General features: G+C 41.1%; 1 protein-coding gene across 2 annotated transcripts in view; it reads left to right on the top strand.

Moving 5' to 3' along the window:
- LOC127575784 (sodium/hydrogen exchanger 2-like) overlaps positions 1–23,109 on the top strand; it is a 68,753-nt gene that overhangs the window by 8,162 nt on the left and 37,482 nt on the right. For both annotated transcript variants that reach the window (XM_052025876.1, XM_052025874.1), the window contains exons 2-3: positions 4,244–4,707; positions 10,649–10,899. In XM_052025876.1, the coding sequence (XP_051881836.1) occupies positions 4,244–4,707; positions 10,649–10,899 (715 nt within the window). The remainder of the gene's footprint in view (positions 1–4,243; positions 4,708–10,648; positions 10,900–23,109) is intronic.

Here is a 23,109-nt window from a genome sequence, read left to right as displayed (position 1 = left end):
TCTGATAGAGGTGTACAAGATGATAAGAGGCATAGATCGAATGGATAGTCAGAGACTTTTTCCCAGGACGAAAATAGCTCACACGAGGGGGCGTAATTTTAAGGTGACTGGAGGAAAGTATTGGGGGAATGTCAGCGGTGAGTTTTTTTTACTCAGAGTGGTGGGTGCATGGAGGGCACTGCTGGCTGAGGTGGTGGAGGCAGATACATTAAGGAGATTTAAGATACTCTTAGTCCTCCATTTTTCTATCATTCATGTGGCTATCTATTTTTCTATGTGGGAGGGAAGGGTTAGATAGATCTTAGAGTAGGATAAAATGTTGGCACAACATTGTAGGCTGAAGGGCCTGTACTGTGCTGTAGTGTTCTATGTTCTAAGCGAATGTAGTATATTTTGGATATTTCTGACCTGTGTCACAACTTGGATGGGTAATGGTGTAATCTATATTTGACTTTAACAATACTAAACTAGTTGGGGAAAATAAGTGCTTGAAGTTGAAAATGAAAATGGGTTATGCGAGTTGGAGTGTAATGTATGGCATTTGGAAGTCTACTTTTGTAAGAATGAGTAAAACAGAATGTTGTTAAAGTTAAAAGACTTTAAATGTTGGTATTTAGGGGTCCATGATTTAGAGTTTAACATGCAGACATACAAACAATTCGGAAGACAAATAGCAAGTATGTCTTCATTGCATTTGGATTGGAATACAAGTGTAAAGAAGCTTTGCTGCAATTGTACAGGGCTTTGTAGATTATGGAAAAGGAAACGTCTTCTGGGTTGTTTCTGGCAATACAAAAACTACCATACGAAGACATTGTGTAGAATGGGTCTGTGTTCATCTGGAGTTTGTATTCTCTGGAGTTTGGAAGAATGAGAGGGGATCCCCAAAAAACTTGTAAAATTTGTCGCAGGCCTGTCAAAATAGATTTTGAACGGATTTCCACAGTAGATGTAGATTAAATTATGTCATTCCATGTGCAATTCTCCTTTTAGTGCATTGAAGAGGGGAATAAAACTGCATGATTCTGTGATGGATTAAAACCCCACTAAGTCTCATACTTTAACTTTTTATCTTTTAGGCCTCCTCCACTATTCTCCAATTTCCACTGATCTTTGAGTCTTCTCTGGCTGGCCTACCAGACCTTTGACCTAAAGTTGTTGGCCTGCTTTTCTCATACTTGCTCCTCCAGCCCAGACATGATCTTGGGCACTACTACATCCACAGCAGAAGGCTCACAACAGGAATGTTTTTTGATCTGGTTCGCTATTGCTACAAACACATAATATCCCCTAAAGCGAGGACTAGAATTTCTACACCATTGCACTTAACCTTAAGATGACCCTGAATTCAAGAGGTTACTTGGAGGGAGTATTTTGTGTAGATTAAGCTGTGATGTTCTGTTGGCATCACTTGTCAATAATTTAAAATATTTGGAGTTCCCAAATCTATGCTATGGTGTGTTAACATTTTTGTTTTTTTTTTCTTGATTATTTAGAGGATTTGGAAACCTTTTGACCATGCAAGCTTAGCCCTCCTGAAAGTTAAATAGCACAGCACAGAAATCAGCCCTGTCAACACATCTTTCAATCCACTTTCCTTTTGTTCAGGGCTTGTCTGTGTTCCTGCACTATTCCATTAGTAATGACATTTATTTGTGAATACCTGTATTTTATTTCCATGCTTCTCAATATTGAACTTGCCTACACAAGGAACGTTCTTCTCACCTACCCTATGAGACTTCTGCATATATTATTTCAGATCTCCACTTAATTTCTTTTTGTCTTAAAATAAACTTTTTTTTTTCCGATGATGTGTTTCTTGATTGATTATAACCTTGCTGTTCTGATATTATCCTTGTACATCTAGAGAAGGACGAATCCAAAATGGTAGCACATAATGATTCAGAATGAGTTTGTGTGGTAAGGGGAAATGAAGTGCTGTTTTGAGTCTTGTGGAACCTTGACCATCCATCCTAATGGGAATTGGCAGAAAACCAATTGTGTTGCCATCTGGGTACTAGGGTCCTGACCATTCTTGTTCCTTTCTGCCCTAAAGCTGGGTACAGGATGCATTTTTATTAAAACCCTATTCTTGATGTGACATGTTCAGGTGCTTACAGTGTTGAATTTTTTACCACTTTGTTACAAATAATTTGGTGATTTGAGGAAAAGTGTAAAGTAAAACTTTCCACTGATGCAAGAGAGGTGCTTTGGAATAATTAGCTGTTTGATTAGACTTTTGAGCTTATGGTTAACAGCAGCTCATTAAGTCTTCCAGGACATCTGTTTATGACATGTTTTATTGAGCATAATGTATTGCGATTGTACTACTACTACTACGTTAATGGAGTGCAAGATTTGTATCCAAGTCATGCATAGAGAAGTTAATTTGGGAAGAAGTACTTTGGCTGATGTGTGTAATCTTTTTCAAGTGTATGGGAAAACTACTGTGAAACTACAATAACACAAATTTGTCATGTTGAATATTAGATAACAGTATTCTGGTAATATTTACAGCATTACAAAACTAAATGCTTCTTGGTGTAAGAGAAGTGAGAAGACTTGAGCACAGAACTGATGCTTAGTCATTTTAATGCAGCACAGATCACATTTCCATGAAATGTCCTTGTGGTCACATTTCACCAGTGATTCGATTGGCTCCAGTCCATTTCCAAAAGTATCAGTCTAAACATCCTTGAGAAACAGGAGGTGACCTCTGGACACTTTGCAAAACTACTTCAGTTGATGTTCAAGCGAAAGGTCATTAACCTGAAACATTAACTGTTTCTCTCTCTACAGGTGGTCCAGCACATTCTGCTTTTATTTCACATATCGAGCAGCAGCTGTTTCACTTCTGCTTTTCTTCCGGGAATACTCTGCTTGAAGCTTTGCTCCTCACACTGACAGGATTTTCTTTTGTCTCTTTTGCTGCTCTGGTGAAAGGTCATTAACCTGAAATGTTAATTCTTTCTCTCTACACAATACTCAGCAGGTCAGATAGCATTTCCAGTTTCTTTGGTCACTGATTCTGCATCCCACTCTTATTAAAGTGGAGTACGCTTTTCGACTGTGATTTAGTTGCGAAGTAAAATTTCACTGACTTCTGATTAAATGTAATCTGGAACTACCAGCCCTTTATACAAAATGAGGTCTGTCAATGCCTTTTTCAAACTTTTTAAAATCCTTCCCATAATCCAGATTCTTCAAGCTCTGGCAACCTTAACAATTCATTTCACTTTTTCTTGGGATCACATTGCTTTAACTGGCATACCGCTCTTAACTGACTTTCATAGCTGTGGGTTTGATTGTTCCAGATATCAGTTTTGTTTTGCCTACAAGTTTATCTTCCTTCCACAGTATTCAGTGCTGCCGCCCACCTTTCCCTATGACCACACTCTTTTTCTGGTGCTGACTCGTGGTTGGGCTTCTGACCCACCCAGCCACCATCTCCACCTATTGCATTGACTCATCGGGGTGTCTGTCTCTGTTTCCCTTGTTATGGTGTCAAAAAAAAAGGCAAAGCAGCTGATTTGGGAGGGAAAGACTACTCTGTTCACTGCTTCTCTCTTCCTGTTCCACTGAGTACTGAACTTGCTCAAGCACCTTAATCCTGTCTCTGTTCAGCATTTTGGGTTTCAGGGTGTAGTCTACGACAATTATTGACAACACAGTTTACCAATTATCTTGGACTGCAGCTCACCTCAATAACTCTGGTGTTTACAATGCTTCTGGATTATGTACTCCTTATTCGCAGTGCATGTCCAACATTGTGCCTGTGGGCGTCTCGGCTCATTACTGAGCAGTGTGCTGTAGGATCTACACTCATTATAATGTGCTGAGAGATTATTTTGATATAGTTGAGAACTTTATTTGCTATAATCTTTTGTAATACATGTGCTGCAATTTTCCATTCAGGGTGGGGGATGTATTCCGTGTACTTTCCGAAATTTTGTCTTGATTCGCTGAGATCATTGATGCCTTGTAAACTGAAGCTCCATTCAGCCCTTGTTTGAAGTAAATTGAGATGATCATCGTCCCGAAACAATTCTGTTTCCGCTTCTAAAGAATCTGCTGAGTGTTCGAACATTTTTTGTCTATAGCTCAGATTTCTAAATTTTTCTAACTTTTTTTAGGTTTTTTTGGCTTTAAAATATTGTTCTACTGAATGTCCTGTTCCACATAACTTTCCTGAATTGCTCTGTGTTTAATAGGCTAACATTTTTGTATTTTGCTTTTCTTGCAGGATTTCACCTGTATCATAAACTCTCCACCTACGTGCCAGAGAGCTGTTTGCTGATCATCATTGGGCTATTAGTGGGAGGAATTATTTTCGGAGCTGAAGAGAGATCTCCTCCTGTTATGAGCACAGATGTATTTTTCCTGTACTTGCTGCCACCCATAGTCCTTGATGCTGGTTACTTTATGCCTGGCAGGCTCTTCTTTGAAAATATTGGGACCATCTTGTGGTATGCTGTGGTTGGAACCATATGGAATATAATTGGCATCAGCTTGTCATTGTATGGGATATGTCAGGTTCAAGCTTTTCAACTGAGTGACATCACACTGCTGCAGATCTTATTGTTTGGAAGTTTGATCTCAGCTGTGGACCCTGTTGCAGTTTTAGCTGTCTTTGAAGAAATTCATGTAAATGAGCAACTTCATATCTTGGTATTTGGAGAGTCACTGCTTAATGATGCTGTCACTGTGGTAAGTAATTCAGTCATTATCCTTTAACTTAATATTATATCCATCTTTAAAGATCCTAATCCTTAACACCCCTCCCCATTCTATATTTTGTGACTATTAACTAATCTCCAACTAACTCTTTCTCTCAAGAACTGATTTATCTTAAGTGCTCATCAAATAAGAGAGAATTTATCTTCTATTGCATCCAGTGCACTGATCAAATACGATTTCTGTTACTTTTCTAATAATCTCAACATCACCCCTTACTTCAATTGTCTTTAAAGTTGTTCACCACCCACTTTCCTCCAATGAGATGTTAACACACTAAGTAACTGATGTAGATGGGAGCAGGAATTTAATAGCACATGCACATGAGAGAAGTGGGCAAACCTGTGGTAGATAGAGTTCAGTGTGGAGAGTTGAGGCTACAAATGAGAAATCTTGATATTTTCCTGAAGTGAGGAAGCTAGGAACAGTAAAGGGATTGGAGTGTTGGTACACACAAGTCACTAAAAGATAATTTACAGGTAGAGAAGCTATTTATCTCTGGAGGTTAGTGGATTATGTTGCTATACCCAGAAATGATGTAGATGATAATTTGCTTTAAAGAACAAAACTAATTTGGCTTGCATTCTTTTGTTCAGAAGAGCTTAGGGTTAATCTAACTATATTTAATAGTTTTTTTTCTAGGGTAGAAAGATGCTTTCTTTTTTTTCTAGTGGGGAATCAAAAACATTTTAAAATTAATTACAGTAAACTATTTGGGTGAGAAATTGGGAAGCACAGTGCTAAATGGAGTAATTGAAATCTGGAACTAGCTTCCCCGAAAGGCATAGGTATTGGATCAGTTCAAGTTTTCAAAACTGACAGATTTTGATTGGTGAAGATAGAGGCATAAAGAAAATGTGGATGAGTTAAATTTAAGCATTGATCCAACATGATTTGAATGTGTGAAATAGGCTTAAGTTGAATGGCCTATTCTTTACCCATATCTATATCTCCATTTCTTCTTAACCCCCCTCACCCCCTTAAAAAGTCAAACATCATTAATGTTGCATGTGAATGCAAAACCCCCCTGTTCTAGGTATTGCAGTGCATTTAATATCTCATGATGGGTGAACTCTTTGAAAGCTTGCATAACAATTGCTCTCACAACATCTTTTAATACAATCCAAAGAATGGAATTATAAAGTAGGTTTGTACTGGGCTAGGGCAAACTTTATTCTTATTGCTTTTTTCTTTGATTGAATTGTGTTTATGGAACAGAAAAGCACACCACTCTGTTCACCTACACCCTGATGCTTCAAATTATTTATTACCAACTGAATTAATAAATGATTTTAGTTACATGAAAAGGTATAGTGAAATATTTCTAATAATTTTTGTTATTGACTGACATAAAGCAGAAGATACCCCACGTAGGAACCACCTTAAAGTTCCAACTGTGTCAGATATTAGAAAGCCTACTGTAATTAACTGCAATCACTGATTCTTTCCATTCTTCATTTCCTGAAGATACTAGTTTAGTTTGGTTTCAAAGCTGGTCAGACAAGGTGAGTCTTGGAGGCTGTATACGAATGCAAGTGCTGTTGCTAGGTGACTGTTCACAAGAGCAAGGCCTTCAGTAATTGTATTAAAGGGTGACTTCATGCCTTTGGGACACACCTCTCATTAATAGTGCTGTCTACTGCTTTTAATGCAAAATTAATTTCCACTGAAACCAAATTTGGGGCTCATTTACATTCATTCAAATTTTGGATAATTCTTATTCAGGTACCAAACTTAGTATACAAACTTGTGCTCTGTGATTCCGTTGTTGATTTGGCATTACTGATGTCATTTGGAGACCAGAAGTTTCCACACTTCACCAGTGAATTGCCTTCTCACCCTGGTAAAGATGATGTATGTAGAGCCGTGAGATCTCATTGATCAGTCTCAACACAGCATTGTACACTATTTTAGTTTTGGAGCTTTGTACACTATTTTAGTTTTGGAGCTTTGTGATTCCTCTTTTAACTTTGCACTGCTGAACACTTGAAGGACATGTTTTCCCAAAACCAGCATGATGAAAAGCATCATCTATTTAGACAGTAAGTGTTAGTCACATGTAGTGAATTTAAATCTAACCTTTTGTGTTTTTTTTGAGGGGCTGGGGGCACTGAGCATGTGTGGTTAGTGTTAGCAGTGTGTGCTCCTTTGCCACTTGTACTTGACTTTGTGTGCTCCTGGCATTTGGACCCAAGGTTCTCAATGCCATCCTGGATGCTGCTTCTCTATTTTGAGTGTTTTTGGCCAGGTATTCAGTGGGGGTATTACTTTTTTTCTTCAAGAAAGCTCTGAGAACATGCTGGAGATGCAAGTGACTGCAAATGTTGGAATCTGGAGCAACACACAAATCACTGGAGGAACTCAGCAGTTCAGGCAGCATCCATAGAGGGAAATGGACAGTCGATGTTTTGGGTTGAGACTGGATTGGAAAGAAAGAGGGGAGATGGTTTGTTTGAAGGGGTGGAGCAAGTGCTGGCAGGTGATAGGTGGATCCAGGTGATGGGCAGATGAGGAAGGGGGGGGGAGTAGGAATGATGTCAGAAGCTAGGAGGTGATAGGTGGAAGTGACAAAGGACTGAATATGATGGAATCTGATAGGAGAGGATGGTGAAGCATGGAATAAAGGGAGGGAGGTGGGGAGGGGAACCAGTAAGATAAGTGTGTAGGTGATGCACAGATGGAGAACGTGGGGGAGAGGAAAGACATAAGGTGATGTGGCCAGTTGGATCAGAAAAGAATGGGGCAAGAGGGACAGAGAGGGAGTGGTTACCAGAAATTTGAGAATGCCATGTTTATGCTGCCAGGTTGGAGACTGCCCAGGCAGAATGTGAGGTGCTGTTCCTCTAATTCATGTTTAGCCTCGACCTGGCAGTGGAGGAAGCCATGGACGTCCTTGAATTGTTTCCTGTGTCCACTTGATAGTCTCTTCCTATAATAGTGTTCAGAGTAGTGGGTCTGTCTTGGGAGACGAGCATCAGGGATACAAGCAATGTGGCCTGCCCTTGAAGACAAATAACTCAGATTGGATCCTTGTTGCTTGAAGTCTCACCCTGGGAGAGGATGTTGCTATTTAGTTCACTTATCCTGCCAGCGGACTTGGAAGATTTTGCAGGGATGGCTTTGGTATCTTTCCAGTGCATTGCAGTTCCTTCTCTACATTGTCCATTATCTTAAGTGTACATGAGGACAGAGATCACTGCAGTCTCCTGGGCCATTAGCTTTGTGACTGGTTTGAGTTCTTGATTTTCAAACATTCTTCTTCATATGGTAGCCAAAGGTTGTATTGCACTGAGGATGGAAGTAAGTGTTGTCATTGATGTCTACCTCAAACAGAGGTGGAATACGGGAAGTAGTCCATGTTTTTTTTTGTTAGGACCTATACATTTATTGTTGGTGGTTTGTAGCATAGACACGTTTTTCAGGATCTATACATTTAGTGTTGGGGATAGTAGTTTGTAGCAGGGACAGGTTGATAGAAGACTATTGTTCAGCTTGCATTGAGTATTATGCCCATTTTGTTACTTAAGTGAACAAGTTGATAACTTGGATCTTGATTGTGCATTTGTAAGCTTTGTGTGTGTGTGTGTGTGTGTGTGTGTGTGTGTGTGTGTGTGTCCGTACTACAGCTTGATAATTTGAGGCTACACTGGATCTGGAACAGAGGTGATGTAGGTTGATGAGTTTCCATTTGCCCTGTTAGATTATCCCCTCTATAGTGGGAAGCTTGTATATGAGGTATGGGGAGTAAGATTGAGAAAACTGAGCTGATGATGAAGTGTGATATGAATTTACACTGAAATAGGATCTGCTATGGACTTGTTGGTTGCTATCATGCCTCGTATGCCATCATGAGGCAAATTTAAAATGGAGAGCAATTTCTGCAGACTGCCAAATTTAAGAAGGGTGTCCACAGCCACTTTGGAGTCAAAGGCCTTTGTGAGGTTAAAAAAAAATTACCATGTTTGATACTGGTCCCTGCATTTGTCTTGGAATTGACAAGAACATATTCATTGTGCCTCTTAATGAATGGAGTTCAACTTGTGATTTGGGAAATGGATATCTGAACACTGGGAAGAGACAGTTGAGAAGGACTCTGGCAATAACTTTCCCTGCAGCAGATGGCTTGAAGACCCTTCTGTAGTTACCATAGTTAGATTTGTCTCTTGGAGATGGCCGTGTAGTTTGCTGGCACATTCTGCACTTCCCAGCCTCAGGTGATGAGATTATGAATTTGTGGCCAGAATTGCCCCTGCCAAGCTTTAGTTCAGCAGTGAATGCATCTGCTTCTGAGGCTTTGTATTTTTTTCAGTTGGTATATGGTCCCTTCAACTTGTTAATTTGGGTTTGTGGTGTTGCTGAACCAGATAGTTTATTGTGGAATGGAGCCAAGGATGCGGTCATGGCTGAGGAGTTCGATAAATGGCCCTTCTAATGAGCTCTGACTGCCATTCTGTTTTTGGTAAATTCTTCTCTAATCGTGGCTGTCATCAGGGTAGGCCCTTGTGTGTTTGGGACATAGTTCAGTACGTCATGGTTATCAGTAGAGTTATGGAGTCCTACAGCATAGAAACAGGCCCCTCAGCCGACCACATCTATGCTGATCATCGTGCCTATCTATATTAAACCCACTTGTTGCCTTAATTCCATATCTGTCTTTGCCTTGCTCATTCAAGTACCTGTCCAGATGCCTCTCTAATGTTATTACTATTCCTGCCTCCAGATACTGACTACTATTTGTGTGAAATATTTACCTCTTCAGATCCCCTATTAAACCTCCTCCCTTTTCCTTAAACCTATGCACTCTAGTTTTAAACATGTGAAATAGACTCTGGCTATCAACCGTATCCATACCTCTCATAAATTTGTATCCCTTTATCATGTCACTCTCGACCTCCTTTGCTCCAGGGAAAACAAACCTAGCCTATCCAATCTCTCCTTATTACTCAAGCCCTCCAATCTAGTCAACCTCCTTGTGAATTTTTTCTGCACCCTCTCTACCTTAATCGCATCTTTCTTGTAGTGTGGTGACCAGAACTGCATGCAATGCTCCAAGTGCGGCTTAATCAATATCATGTGCAACTGACATGACATCCCAACTCTTGTACTCAGTACCTTGGCCAATGAGGGCAAGTGTGCCATATGCTGCCTTCGTTACCTGCTCTACCTGTGTTGCCACTTTTGGGGAACTATGTACTTGCACCCCAAGGTCTCTCTGTTCATCAACTCTCCCCAGGACCCTACCATTCACTGAGGTTGTCGTGCCATGGTTTAACTTCCCAAAGTGCATCTGTTTGCATCTGTGAGTAAAATTCAATCTGCCATTTCCTTGACCACTTTCCCTGTTGATCTAGATCCTGTTGTATATCCACCAATTTTGGTGTCATCTGCAAACTTGCCAATCGTATCACCTACATCAAACTGGTTTTGGTGTTTTCTGATGGAGAAGCCAAAAGATGGGTACTAATTACAGTGGATCTCATGGAAACCTGGGTGTTATAGACACTTTGAGGCTCCTGTTGGTTGGGCATCATCAATTCACTGAGAAGGTCCTGTCAGAGGAGAACTAGCTTTTTATGGTCCCCTTGAGCCCATGAACATTGCTTGTCTTCTGGCAGTGTTTCTGTTGCTGTTGTTGCTTTGGGCTCGAGCTGATGGAGGAAAGAGAGCAGATTGGGTAAGTGTGGGAGAGAGGCCCCACAAGGCTCACTGGTCCACCTTTGATTCCAGGTATGATTGTTCCCCATGAAGAAATTCCTTTGTTTCTTTAAAACAAAATGAAGCTTATGGTACAAACATTAGGAATTCTTTTTGATTTTTGTCTTTATTATTGGTTTGATTTGACTATGGTGAGGGAACCCCAGCTATCTAAACTGGTACTACTGGATGATGATATGTTTTCTTTTGTCTCTTTCAGGCTCTGTATCACTCATTCAAGTTGCTCTGCCAGATGCACACCATTGAAACTGTGGATGTCTTTGCTGGAATTGCCCAATTTTTTGTGGTGGGCATTGGTGGCATACTAGTTGGAATTGTCTATGGATTTGTTGCAGCTTTCACCACCCGCTTTACTCAGAATGTACGCATAATTGAGCCGCTGTTTGTCTTCTTGTACAGTTACCTCTGCTACCTGACAGCAGAGATGTTCCGCATGTCTGGCATCATGGCGTGAGTATTTGATAATTTGTCTACTGAGTTAATTGAAGATTAGTTTAACTTCAAAGTCATGTTCTCTTAATGCAACTTGGATAGTGACTAATCAGTTAGTACTTAAATGAAGGATGTACTAAACAATGGTAGTTTGCTACATTTTTACATGCATTATGCAGCTCAATTTGAGAAAATAAATTAAGTAGTATTGCAAAACATTGATCTTCTGATACCTTCAGATTTTGGAATTTTAAAGGCTGGTGATTTTTTTTTTGCTCCTGGAGAAATGAAGGCAGATTTTCCTCCTTTTGTACAAGGAATATCTGGTTCCCAAAAGCAGCAAAAAGGACCCAGCAGCATAATTCTGTTATCAGGTTTGTAGCTATGCCCTGAGGTGCTCGCACTCTGTGTGAGACTGAGCTATGCACCTTTGCTGTGCAGTGCCTATTTTGCATGCAGTGAGTGACTTGCAGATGAAAAGTACAATAATATACTTTAGCAAGACTGACCTGTATTTATTAGTTTCACCTCCTGAATGATTATTTTATTAAAGGCACTGCTTGCATGTCATCTGATTGTGAATGTTGGTTTTAGGTGAGGTGACAGGTAATGTGCCAGAATTCCCTAACCCAGGATCCAGATGAACTGGGAAAGTGGGCAAGGGAATGGCTGATGGAAACTTGGACAAGTGCAAAGTGATGCATTTGGGAAGTCGAACTAGGCCAGGACATGCACAGTGAATGGCAGGCTCTAGGAAATGTTATTGAACAGTGAGACCTTGGGGTACAAGTACATAGTTCCCTGAAAGTGGTGACACAGGTAAATAGAATGGTGAAGAAGGCATACAGTATGCTTACCTTCATTGGCCAAGGCATTGAGATAGGAGTCGTGGTGTCATTACAGTTGTACAAATTGTTGGTGAGACTGCACTTGGAGGATGGTGCACGGTTCTTGTTGCCATGCTATAGGAAAGATGCGATTAAGCTAGAGAGGGTGCGGAAAAGATTCACAGCAATGTTGCCTGGACTGGAGGGCTTGAGTTACAAGGAGGGGTTGGATGGGCTAGGACTGTTTTCCCTAGAATGAAAGGAGACTGAGGGGTGACCTTTAGAGATTTATAAAATTGAGCGGTGTGGATGGGATAGATAGTTGTTTTTTTTCCAGGGTAGGGGGAGTGTAAAGCTAGAGAGCATAGGTTCAAGGTGAAGGGAGAAAGATTTAAAAGGGATCTGAAGGCAAGTTTTTCCATACAGAGGGTGGTGGGTATATGGAATGAGCTGGTGGAGGAAGGTACAATTACAACATTTGAAAGACATTTGGACAGGTACATGAACAGGAAAGGTTTAGAGGGATATGGACCAAATGGAAGCAAATGGGATTAGTGTAGATGGACATTTTGGTCAGCATTAAGACAGTTGCATTAAGAGTTTTTTTTTGGGGTGTTTTGGGCAGCATGGGATCAAACAAGTAGGAGAGGGGAGTCTGATAAAGATGCAGTTTTTTTTGAAAAGGGAAATGGGCTGCAGTTGCAAGAATTTACAATATTTGAAGTCTGAACTTTTAAGAACAGTTTGCATACAGTGTGTCTAGTTGTAGTAATCTGGCAAAATGATTATTTTGGATAAGGCAGTGACACTGCAGTCTCCAAGTTTTATTGGTTACTTTGAATTTTAATTGCACAGGCATATGATTCTCATTTTCATGGGTTGCATTGCAATGGTGGCTAATTGGGGCATAATATGTTGCTGTAATAGATGGGGAAATCCTTTATTCCAGGAGATGTAGTTGGAACAGGATTCTATCCATTACTTCACTCAAAATTCACTCTATAAATTCTTTGGCTTATGAGTTCCCCCTTGCTCATCATAAAAACTTGAGATGGAAACACACAGGTGCAGGAGTGGGCCATTTGGCCCTTCAAGCCTGTCCTATCATTCATTGTAGCTGATCTTCTGCCTCAGTGCCTGCACTATCCCTGTATCTCTTGATTCCCTTAATATCCAGAAATCCATTGATTGGTTTTCAAGTAACTCTACACCTGAACTTTCATAGCCCTCTGGAGTAGAGAATTCCTCTACGATACTTTTTTTCTTTTCTCTCCTGTCCTAAATGGTTTATTCCTTATTCTGAGACTGTCATCACTGACCCTAGACTCCTCAGCTGGGGGAAACATTCACCCTGCATCCAATGTATCTGTAAGAATTTGTAAGTTTCAATGTGATCTCCTCATCCTCCCTTTCATTTTTGAAATGCTAGAAGATATAGTAAATGAAAATTGGGGAAAAAAATAACTGCAGTTGCTAGAAATCTGAAATAATAACAGAAAATGCTGGAAAAACTCTGCAGATCAGGCATCATCTGTGAAAAGAGAAAAGTTGATGTTTCCCTTCACTGAGAAAGAAGGAAAACAAGGTTACAGCCTGCCAATCTGGAAAAATATCTGTTTATTCCCACTCTCGACTTTCTATCTAATTTAACCAATTCTTACTCCATGTCATTGTATTGCCACCCCATTCACTGTGATCTAACCTTGGTGATCAACTTTTATGGGCCTTGGGAGTCTCAAATCCACAATGCTCCAATAGAACACCTGAGTTACCTCACTTGATTAATCTCTGTATTCTCATAACGCAGTTAAAGTCTTCTTTCATTCTTCATATATTCTTATTCTGCATACTGAATCAACAACTGCCCATCTTGACACCTATACTCAATGTTTATAATCCAATGACATTTTCACATTCTTATCTAAAACATAATTGCATAGTTGAGCTGATGCCTCACAGCAACAGACACCTGGGATCAAGCCTGACCTCTGGTCCTTGTCTGTGGGGAGTTGACATATTCTCTTTGTGACCATGTGGGTTTCTTCTGGGTGCACTGGCTTCCTCTCACACCCTAAAGACGTGTGGGTTGGTAGGTTAATTAGCCACTGTATATTGCCCCTGGTGTGTGGGTGAGTGGTGGAAACTGGAAGGATGAGAATGTGGGGAGAATAAAAAAAAATGGGAATTATGTAGGACATATTGGGAACCCATGTCGGCAGGAGCGATCTGCGAATGTTAAGGGGCAGCTCAAAGCGAACAGAAATCCTGAAAGTGCTACCTAGCTGGGTGGTTGATGGTCAGCTCGGTAGGCTGAAGGGCCTGTTTCCCTGCGGTGTAACTCTGTAACTTGTTATAATTTCAAAAGCATCAGAATAAACATTGGTTGAATCTTACTTGACATGACTTCTCACTCAGTGAAGCTTGAGGGTATTTGTGTGCTGAAGTGACGCTGCATTGTGAGGGACAACATTAATGCACGCTATGCTCAGAGTTGTATGCATTAAACCCAGCAATTCCAAGCCTTTCACTCACACAAACTGCAGAGTAGGCCTTTGCCTCTGCGATGCCCCAGCATGGTGAGTGTGGAGATGGGGGTAGATCAGGTGAAGAGGATGATGAGATCAAGATTAATGGCCTGCCAGCAGTTTTGGGGGGGGGGGGGGTGGGGGGAGAAGATTGTAGGGAGGGGAAGATTAGAGGTAAGTAGATGATTTGGGAGAAAGGTGACTGGAAAGGGAGAAAAGTGGTGCTTGGAAGGTGAGTGAGCTAGAGTGGGGTCTTGGGAGGTTAGAGGCTGAAGAGATGAGGGGGAACAGGGAGGATGTGTTTTTATATATACAAATTTTATATATATATATATATATAATTTGTGTATATGTATGTGTATATATACATATCCAGTCATGGGGGAGGGTGGCTTGGGAGTGTGGCTATAGAGGACATTGAGAGAAAATGGGACCCCACTTTAAGGTTGTACAACTGATCCTGGAAGGTATTTTACTTTGTGTGGCGTAATGCACAAAGGGCCTTGGAAGTGTGCAGTGACATCCAATGATGTGCAACATATTCAGGTGGCACTTTTAGGATTTTTGTTTGCTTTGAGCTGCCCCATAACACTTGCAGATCGCTCCTTCAGAGATGGCCTCCAGATATGTCTGTGAGGCTGCCTTCTGCATGTCCTAAAAGGGTCTTTCCTGAGCAGGGTCCAGGCTGGCACTGGAAGGTGTAGCACTGATGGGGACAGAACCTATAATGAATGCAGGAGTGGGTCTTAACCTAAAAGCTAAGACCTGCTTCAGCAGTTGAGGCCAGTGTATGAGTATTAGAAAGTTGCACAATAGCCCTGTGTATGCTAGTTTGACACGACCATAAATGTCTAGCAGCCTCTGTATTTAAGTGCTTCGGCATGCAGTACCACACAGCAACTTGTAGAATGGACAATGTACATTATTGGATTTCCAGTTTTGAGTCTCTGTCATGTTTTGTTTCAGTCTGAGAGACAATATCCCTCCAACTGTTGTGATTAAAATGGGTTATCTTTCCACTTATCTCATTTGTTGTTTGGTTTTCCTTTATAAAAAGTGGCTGAAGGCAAATTGATCCATATCAAATGGGAACTAATTTGAGTTTCTGATTCATCAGAATTTTTCCTGCTATGACAGCTGGACCTTTGATAGGATTGGAGAATTGCAAAATGTTTTCCAGTACATCTGTCCTTTCTGGTGCAACTGAATATGCAGAGCACCTCTTGTGGTTTCCTACTTTGCCAAGGCACCTTCTTTAGATATATCTTCTGCATCTGCCGTCAATGGACTGGAACAACACCAAGCCAGAAAATAAGCACGCTGAGCACATGGCCAATGTGATCAAGTGTTCCAGAAAATTTAATGGCCCATAAACCAGGGAGCTTGAATTTGCCCGAGGTTGTAACTTCTAACAATGACGGTTTATTTTTACAAACTGGAGCAGGAAACAATTGGTTTAAAGTTTGCCATGAATGAGATGCTTAATAACTTAAGGGGAATGACGTTGTAAATTACTTATTTCAAATTATCATGTTTATAAATCTGAATCTCTCGTCCAGAAGCTGAATAATTAAATATTTTCCAAGGATGAAATGGATACTTGTTTGGTTTTGTGGGGAATAGGAATGTGAAGTTGAGGCCAAGATCAGATCAGCTGTGTTCTTTTCAGAAGACAGAGCAGGCTTGAAGGGTGACCTTCCCCTGCTCTGAATTCTAATTTCCTGTTCTTGTGTTCCCATTATAATTCAGTTGTTTGAGGTTGATGTCCACTTTAGGATTTTGCATGACTTTCTCTGATACTCATTTAATTGACTTTTGAAGTGCAACTGGGAGTGTATCTAATCTTGGTCCAAATGCCCAGTCTGATCAGTCACTACAATGCTGCCTTGTGTCATCAAACTATCCTGCAATGAGTATGGAACACACAATTAAAACAACCAGAGGGCTTGCAAAGTTGATGCTTGCTGGAATTTATCCCATGCAGTCCTTTATTTCCATTTGTGTTTAATATTGGAACCGTGTTTTGAATCTGATAGCATTTGATCTAAGATTTTGGCACAACACTGTGGGCCAAAGGACTTGTTCCCGTGCTGTACTGTTCTATGATTAGTCTCCACAGCCCGAAGGAGGCGGTTTAGGGGATCAGCCGGGGCAGTCTTGAGGTGAAATGTGTTTAGCCAGAAGTTGTATCGCACTACCTGTTTTGTGTCACATAATCCAATTTTTATAAAAATAAAATGGATGGATATGGGAACTTAATGGATGCTTTGCAAAGCCGACAGTTTCCTTTCTGGGTTCTTCCATATATGTATGGTATAATGTATAAAGTGCGGTGACATCCAATGACATATATTCAGGTGCCACTTTCAGCTTTTCTATTTGCTTTGGGGTGGTCCATGATACCTGCAGGTCACTCCTGAAGACACAAGCTCCTGATGTGTCCGTGAGACCTGCTTTTGCATGTCTTAAAGGGGTCCCTCCAGAGCAGGACTCGGGTCAGCACTGAGAACCTTTTCTCTGGTCGGCTGCCTCATGTTATTGACTAACTGCCTGCCCTTTGGGCTCCCATTTACTCAAACCTGAAAATCACAGGTTGTCAGAGTTGATCCTTGGCAGCTGACTCTTGCAAAAATTCCTGCTTCATCACGGCTGATATCAACACTCGTGCACTGAATTGGAATTCAGTGATTTTTTTTTATTATTATTTCCTTCCTTCAATTTTTTTCTATATGGTTAACCCAAGCACTGCAACATACAGGCTTCTTGTCCACTTCCCCACCTCTGACATTGCCTCTTTATTTATTGGTGCTTTAAATCTCTTGTACTTCAGTTCAACATTCCTCCCTCTCCATGCTAAATTGGTACATTTCCAGCGAGGGCTTCTCTTTCACCAGGTGTTCCTTACCCAGCCTCTGGCCAAAGGATCCATCCTTCTTTGCCTGCCGTTCAGCAAAGAAGTGTTAGCCCAGTTTTCTCAGCTAACTGCTGATATGTCATGCTTCTGCTCCTTCAGCCTTCTTTCCCTGCAACTCATTCAACACCTTCTTCCATACTGCAAGATTGATTTGCAGTATGGAAGAAGTCAATTGTAGCTGCTTCCTGTGTCTTTTTTTTTGAGAAACTTTCCTCCCCCTTCCCAAAGCTCTACTCTGTTTCCTCTCCATCACTGTCCTGGGCACTGAGCTGAACTTTCATTCCTGTGTTCTCTCCATTACTGGTACCAACCTTTCCCATTTTCAAAACTGCTTTCACTACTACTATTTGCATCTGAAATGCTTGTGTAAATTCCAATATTTATTTCATTCATTCATTCTGCCTTTTGGCCTGCCTCCCATAGAATCTAGTTCACTGTGCATGTTTGCTCTTCCAAATTAATTCCTGCAGTGCTTCATACTTGGTCTATTTTGGTCCCTCTGCTGCTGAACATGTATCACAGTGCTGGCACTGCAGCTTCTGCAGACTAACTCAGTATCTCCCTGAACTGTCTGTTCCTCAGACTTTGCCCTATAAGGTACTTTCTCCTGGTATTTTCCCTGCCTTGTGATTGGTGCCCGGGCTTTTGTCTTGGTCTCTCACATCTCAGCTTCCTTATCTAACATGTTTTCAAAAACATTCCTGAGTAAGATGGAGTTTAGTGTCTTGGATATTTGTTCATCCGTGAATCACTTTTAGGACTTTCCATGTTGAAAGGATCATGATTTACAAACATTACTTTATTATCTGCCCATTTTTGTCTTATCTGCTTGAGATTTGATTGGGTGTGGTTGGGGGGTTGCTGGGAGGGAAGGGAAGAAAGTCATGTATTCAGATTAAATGCTTGTCAAGGGATCATTGCCATTTTAAGTCCTATTTCCACAAAGAAAAAAATCAAGAAAGGATTAATTGTGACTAAGTACTACAAAATGAAATCTGTAAATGCTAGTGCTCTTGCTTTTAAATTGCCTGCATATGTTCAGTTTTTAAATTCTTACTATATAAACTATCAATGTCAGTTCAGTGACTTGAATTTTAAATCTGATTGCTTGGCACTTTGTTACTGACTGGCCTGTTGTAGTTTAAAAACAAAGGTTTCTTTGTGAAAGAAACGTCTTGTGGAGGAACTGAGAGTCTGCCTGTAGCTGCTTTGTTAACTTCTCAGAAATTCAATTCGCTTAGAAGGTAGATTGTGTTTGTTTCCGTTGAAGTAAGACCACAAAACTCCACCTCTTTTGTTCAATACTCAACCACTTTGTTCCTCTGGTGGTTATAACTTTTTTCTTAAAAATAAAGAAAGGTCCACTGGTAAAGTATGTGAACATCTCACTGCTCTATATAAGATTAGGATTTGGTTGAGAATTCCTGTTATTTTTTTGTTAAAGAGGAAACTGTAACCAGCAAAATATACAAGATGTGGGTTATATATTTCAACTGTAGGTTAAGAAATGTAACTTGAGTGGCAAGGAATGCTCTTGAGAGTGAGAGAGGGATCTTTCCTGGTGTACATCAGAGAGAGAGACAGCACAGAAATGGGCCCTTTGGCTTGGCCAGTCCGCACTGACAATCAACCACCCGTTTACACTAATCCTACATTAATCCCATTTTTAAAAAAAATTCTCCCCGCATCATCAACTCCCTGCAGATTCTATCACTCACCTACATACAAGTGACAATTATAATTTATTCCAGGTAGATTTGTGGCAAAATGTTCACTTGTGGCTGTGTAAAGAATTTTGGAAATCTAGAATTCCTTGAAAGTTGCATTTGAAATTTGAATGGCTTATTAAAAGAAATTAATGTTTTGCAAGATTTTTTGTCATTTGTAATTTTTTTTAATGGTTTTGACATTTAAATGAGCATTTCACAAGTCTAAATAACAATTTTCTTTCATAATATTTTCTTTCTTAAATGCATTTGAAAGACGAAGGTGCAATGAGATCCCCTGGTGGCAGAAAAACTACAAAGTCACACCTTGGTTTCTCCACAGTACTTTAGCTTTATAATAAGAAAGTTAAGGGTGTAGAACCATGTTTGACCTGCTGATTGCACAGGTTGTATAAAGTTATCTGATTTGTGAATTTTAAACATGATTTTTAAAGTCTGAGCAATTAATAAACCATTTGTAAGCCCTGCAAGATCCCAGTGGATTTGTATTGTGCCTTCAAAGTCAAATTGGAAAAAATATCAGTTTACCTTGTTAAACATGATGCTGCACAATGATGCCCACTTTGCCAGCAGTGCAGAATCCATTTTGATGTATTGGCTTGTGTGGCTGATGACCTTTAGTGAATCTGTTGAACATGTGTATCTATATTTTTCAAAGGTATTAATTTGTACAGTGATATGGATGGGTTGAAATGTGTTTAATGTGAGAAGTATTAATAAAAAGGGTGATGAACTTAGAACATGGATCAGTATGTGGAATTATGATGTTAATATTCATCTCTGGTTTGAAAGAACCCAGAATACAAATGAAAGTGAAGGCATGAGATATGTGCAAGTCTTAGACTGTGAAAAGTCAGGAGTTTGGGGGAAAAATGTGGCAGAATAGAAGATATGTCATTTCAGTCTTCTCATTTTGGTACCTTCATTTGCATGTGCTCATCATATTTTGGTTTCCAAGAATAAATTGGAAAGCTCAGGAAATGCAATAAAGCTCAAGTCGTTGTTAGTATTGACCTGGAGTGTTTTGACATAATCATCAAGGCTAATAACATTGTTTAAGCACTAGATTAGAAATGGTGAAGAATAAAATATGGTGCCATAATATTAGTAGAGATCCAACATTTGTTTAACTCTAGCAAATTTGTTGGAATCACAGTTCAATAGATGTCCTATTTGATGAAACTGTTGCCAAGCAAAAAGTGCACTTCAATCCACACCAGCTGAAATACTTCAGAGAGGGAATTTTGGCAAGCAGGTCAAATGAAGAGGCGGCAGTTGGGGAATTGTATTGTCTGAGGGACTTGGCAAGGTGGTTCTTGGACAGAGTATTGAGGGATTGATTAATCTATGGGTGAAATGACAAAAGAGTACAGGCTAAACTGTTTAAGGTACAAGTGCTTGTTTTTGAGAAGGACATGAGACTTGTGGTTTTGATGGCATGGGTGCTAAGATACAGCTTCAGGTGGAGAGGTGAGTTTATTGGCAAAGCCACAGGGCTAGCAATAACTTCCTTCTCCATCAGGACCTAACCATGTGAGAGGCAAGGTCAGCTTTGGCAGGAACCCAGCTAACCAAGGGGACATGAAGGGTGTGGACCACAGGTCACATTATTATGGAAGGCCCCCCCCCCCTACAGAAGTCAAGGAAATTGTGCAGTTTCCTTCTGCCTGTGTAAAGCAGCCTGCTGTGATGGTTGTAATAAAATCGAATAGCAGGCACCCTTTTTTTGCAGAAGCAAACAGTTTGTCTGATACAGAATTGCATTCCACAGTTTGTTCAGAGACAGGGAAATGTGTGACTGAATCCTCCCACTAAGGGTGACGCTGATAGTGACTTCACAGCTGCTATCAAAATAAATGGCCAGGACATTGTGAGGCAGGAGAGTGTGGATGCTACAGCAGCCTGCTTAGTTTGGAGCTGAGATACCCAGAGGCACAGTTTTGAACAAATATAACTAAAGAAAAATCTCTTTTAAATGTGTACTTTGGAGATTTCTTGACACACTGGGAGAAATGAGATGCAAAGGGCCCAAAGCGATTGGGAAGGTAAACTACTGAGGATTGTGGTGCTCTACACCCAGAAACTGATGGTGTTGGACTCGAGCACCTGGGGATGACAGATTTTGTGCAAGTTCAGTGCTCAGTGGAGCAGGAAAGAAGCAATGAACAGACAGAGTCTTTCCCTCCAGAATTGTCTGTTTTTGATTTTTGGCACTGAAAAGGAGGAAGGACACAGGCACCTAGATGAACCAAGGGTGTAAGTGGAGATAGTCCCTTGGTGGGTTAGAAGCCAAACCATTTTACAAGAGCGAGAGCGGGAGTAGTTTGGAGAGCAAGTCTCGTTGCTTAGCCAATTGGGCAGCAGCAGCCAATTTAAAAAAAAAGGTTAGCTCAAGTGGAGCAGCCATTGTGTGAGTGGCTCCGTGTAAGAGTGGGATTTGAGGCTTTGGCATGAAGAGGCAGAGTAAGTGAGCGAAGGCTAAGGTGAAGCTTGGGTAAGGTCTCTTTTTTTTTCTTCTTATTGCACAATTTGGAGCACTGAGCCGAATGCGTGGCTGAAGAGTTGGTGCAGGGACGGGGTTTCAGATTTGTGGATCACTGGGATCTCTTCTGGGGAAGGTATAACCTGTACAAAAGGGATGGGTTGCACCTGAACTCGAGAGGGACCCAATGTCCTTGTGAGCAGGTTTGCGAGAGCTGTTGGGGAGGGTTTAAACTAGGATGGCAGGGGGATGGGAGCCAGAGTGTTAGGTCAGATAATGGAGCAGTTGGTGTAAACGTAGATGTAATGTGCAGAGAGACTGAGAGGAAGAATAGGCAATGGATAGGTCATAAACGCAGTCAGTTGGATGGGTTGACCTGTCTTTACTTTAATGCGAGAAGTATTAACAATAAGGGTGATGAACTCCGAGCATGGACTGGTAACCATGGAATTACGATGTTGTGGCCATTACCGAGATTTGGCTGTCACAAGGGCAGGATTGGCTGCTTTATGTTCTGGGGTTTAGATGTTTCAAAAGGGATAGGGAAGGAGGTAAAAGTGGCGTGGGGGAGTGGTATTGCTAATCAGGGATAGTGTCACAGTTGCAGAAAGAGAGGACATCCTGGAGGGATCGTCTACTGTGTCAGTGTGGGTGGAAGTCAGAAATAGGAAGGGAGCAATCACTCTATTGGGAGTATGCTATAGGCCCCCCAGTAGCCACTGGGACACTGAGGAGCAGATAAGTAGGCAGATTTTGGAAAGGTGCAAAAATAATGGGGTTGTTGTCATAGGAGACTTCAGCATCCCTAATATTGATTGGCAACTCCTTAGTGCAAAAGGTTTAGATGGGGCAGAATTTGTTGGGTGTGTCCAGGAAGGATTCCTGACACAGTATGTGGACAGGCTGACAAGAGGAGAGGCCATACTGGATCTAGTACTAGGCAATGAACCTGGTCAGGTGACAGACCTCTTGGTGGGCGAGCATTTCGGAGAGAGTGACCACAGCTCCCTGACCTTTCACATAGCCACGGACAGGGATAGGAACAGACGATATGGGTTTTTAATTTTTAATTGGGGAGGGCTAATTACAACGGTATTAGGCAGGATCTTGAGAGTGTAAATTGGGAACGGATGTTCTCAGGGAAATGCACAGAAGAAATATGGAGGCTGTTTAGGGAGCATTTGCATGGGGTTCTGGATAGTTTTGTCCCACTGAGATAGGGAAAGGATGGTAGGGTGAAAGAACAATGGTTGACAGAGAGGCGAAACATTAGTCAAAAGGAAGGAAGAAGCATATTTGAGCTTTAGGAAGCAAAAATTAGGCAGGGCTCTTGAGAACTATAAGGCAGCCAAGAAGGAGCTTAAGAAGGGACTTAGGAGAGCTAGAAGGGGACATGAGAAGGCCTTGGCAAGTAGAATTAAGGAAAATAATCTACACATACATGAGGAATAGGAGGATGACTAGGGTGAGGGTAGGACTGCTTGGAAAGAAGAGAGAAATGTGCCTGGAGGTGGAGGAGGTAGGAGTAGTCCTTGATGAATACCTTGCTTCAGTGTTCACTTGGGAGAGGGACTTTGAATGTGAGGTCAGTGTAGAACAGGCTAACATGCTGGAGCACGTTGAGGTTAAGAAAGCAGTAGTGTTGGAGCTCCTGAAAAACAAGTCCCCGCGACTGGACAGGATGTACCCCAGGTTACTACGGGAGGCGAGGGAAGAGATTGCTGGGGCATTGACAATGATACTTGCATTCAAC

This window comes from Pristis pectinata, chromosome 11 (assembly GCF_009764475.1).
Source record: "Pristis pectinata isolate sPriPec2 chromosome 11, sPriPec2.1.pri, whole genome shotgun sequence".
Taxonomy (NCBI): Eukaryota; Metazoa; Chordata; class Chondrichthyes; order Rhinopristiformes; family Pristidae; genus Pristis; species Pristis pectinata.
Note: the sequence above shows the minus strand (reverse complement) of the source record. Positions and strands in the feature narration are given on the sequence as shown.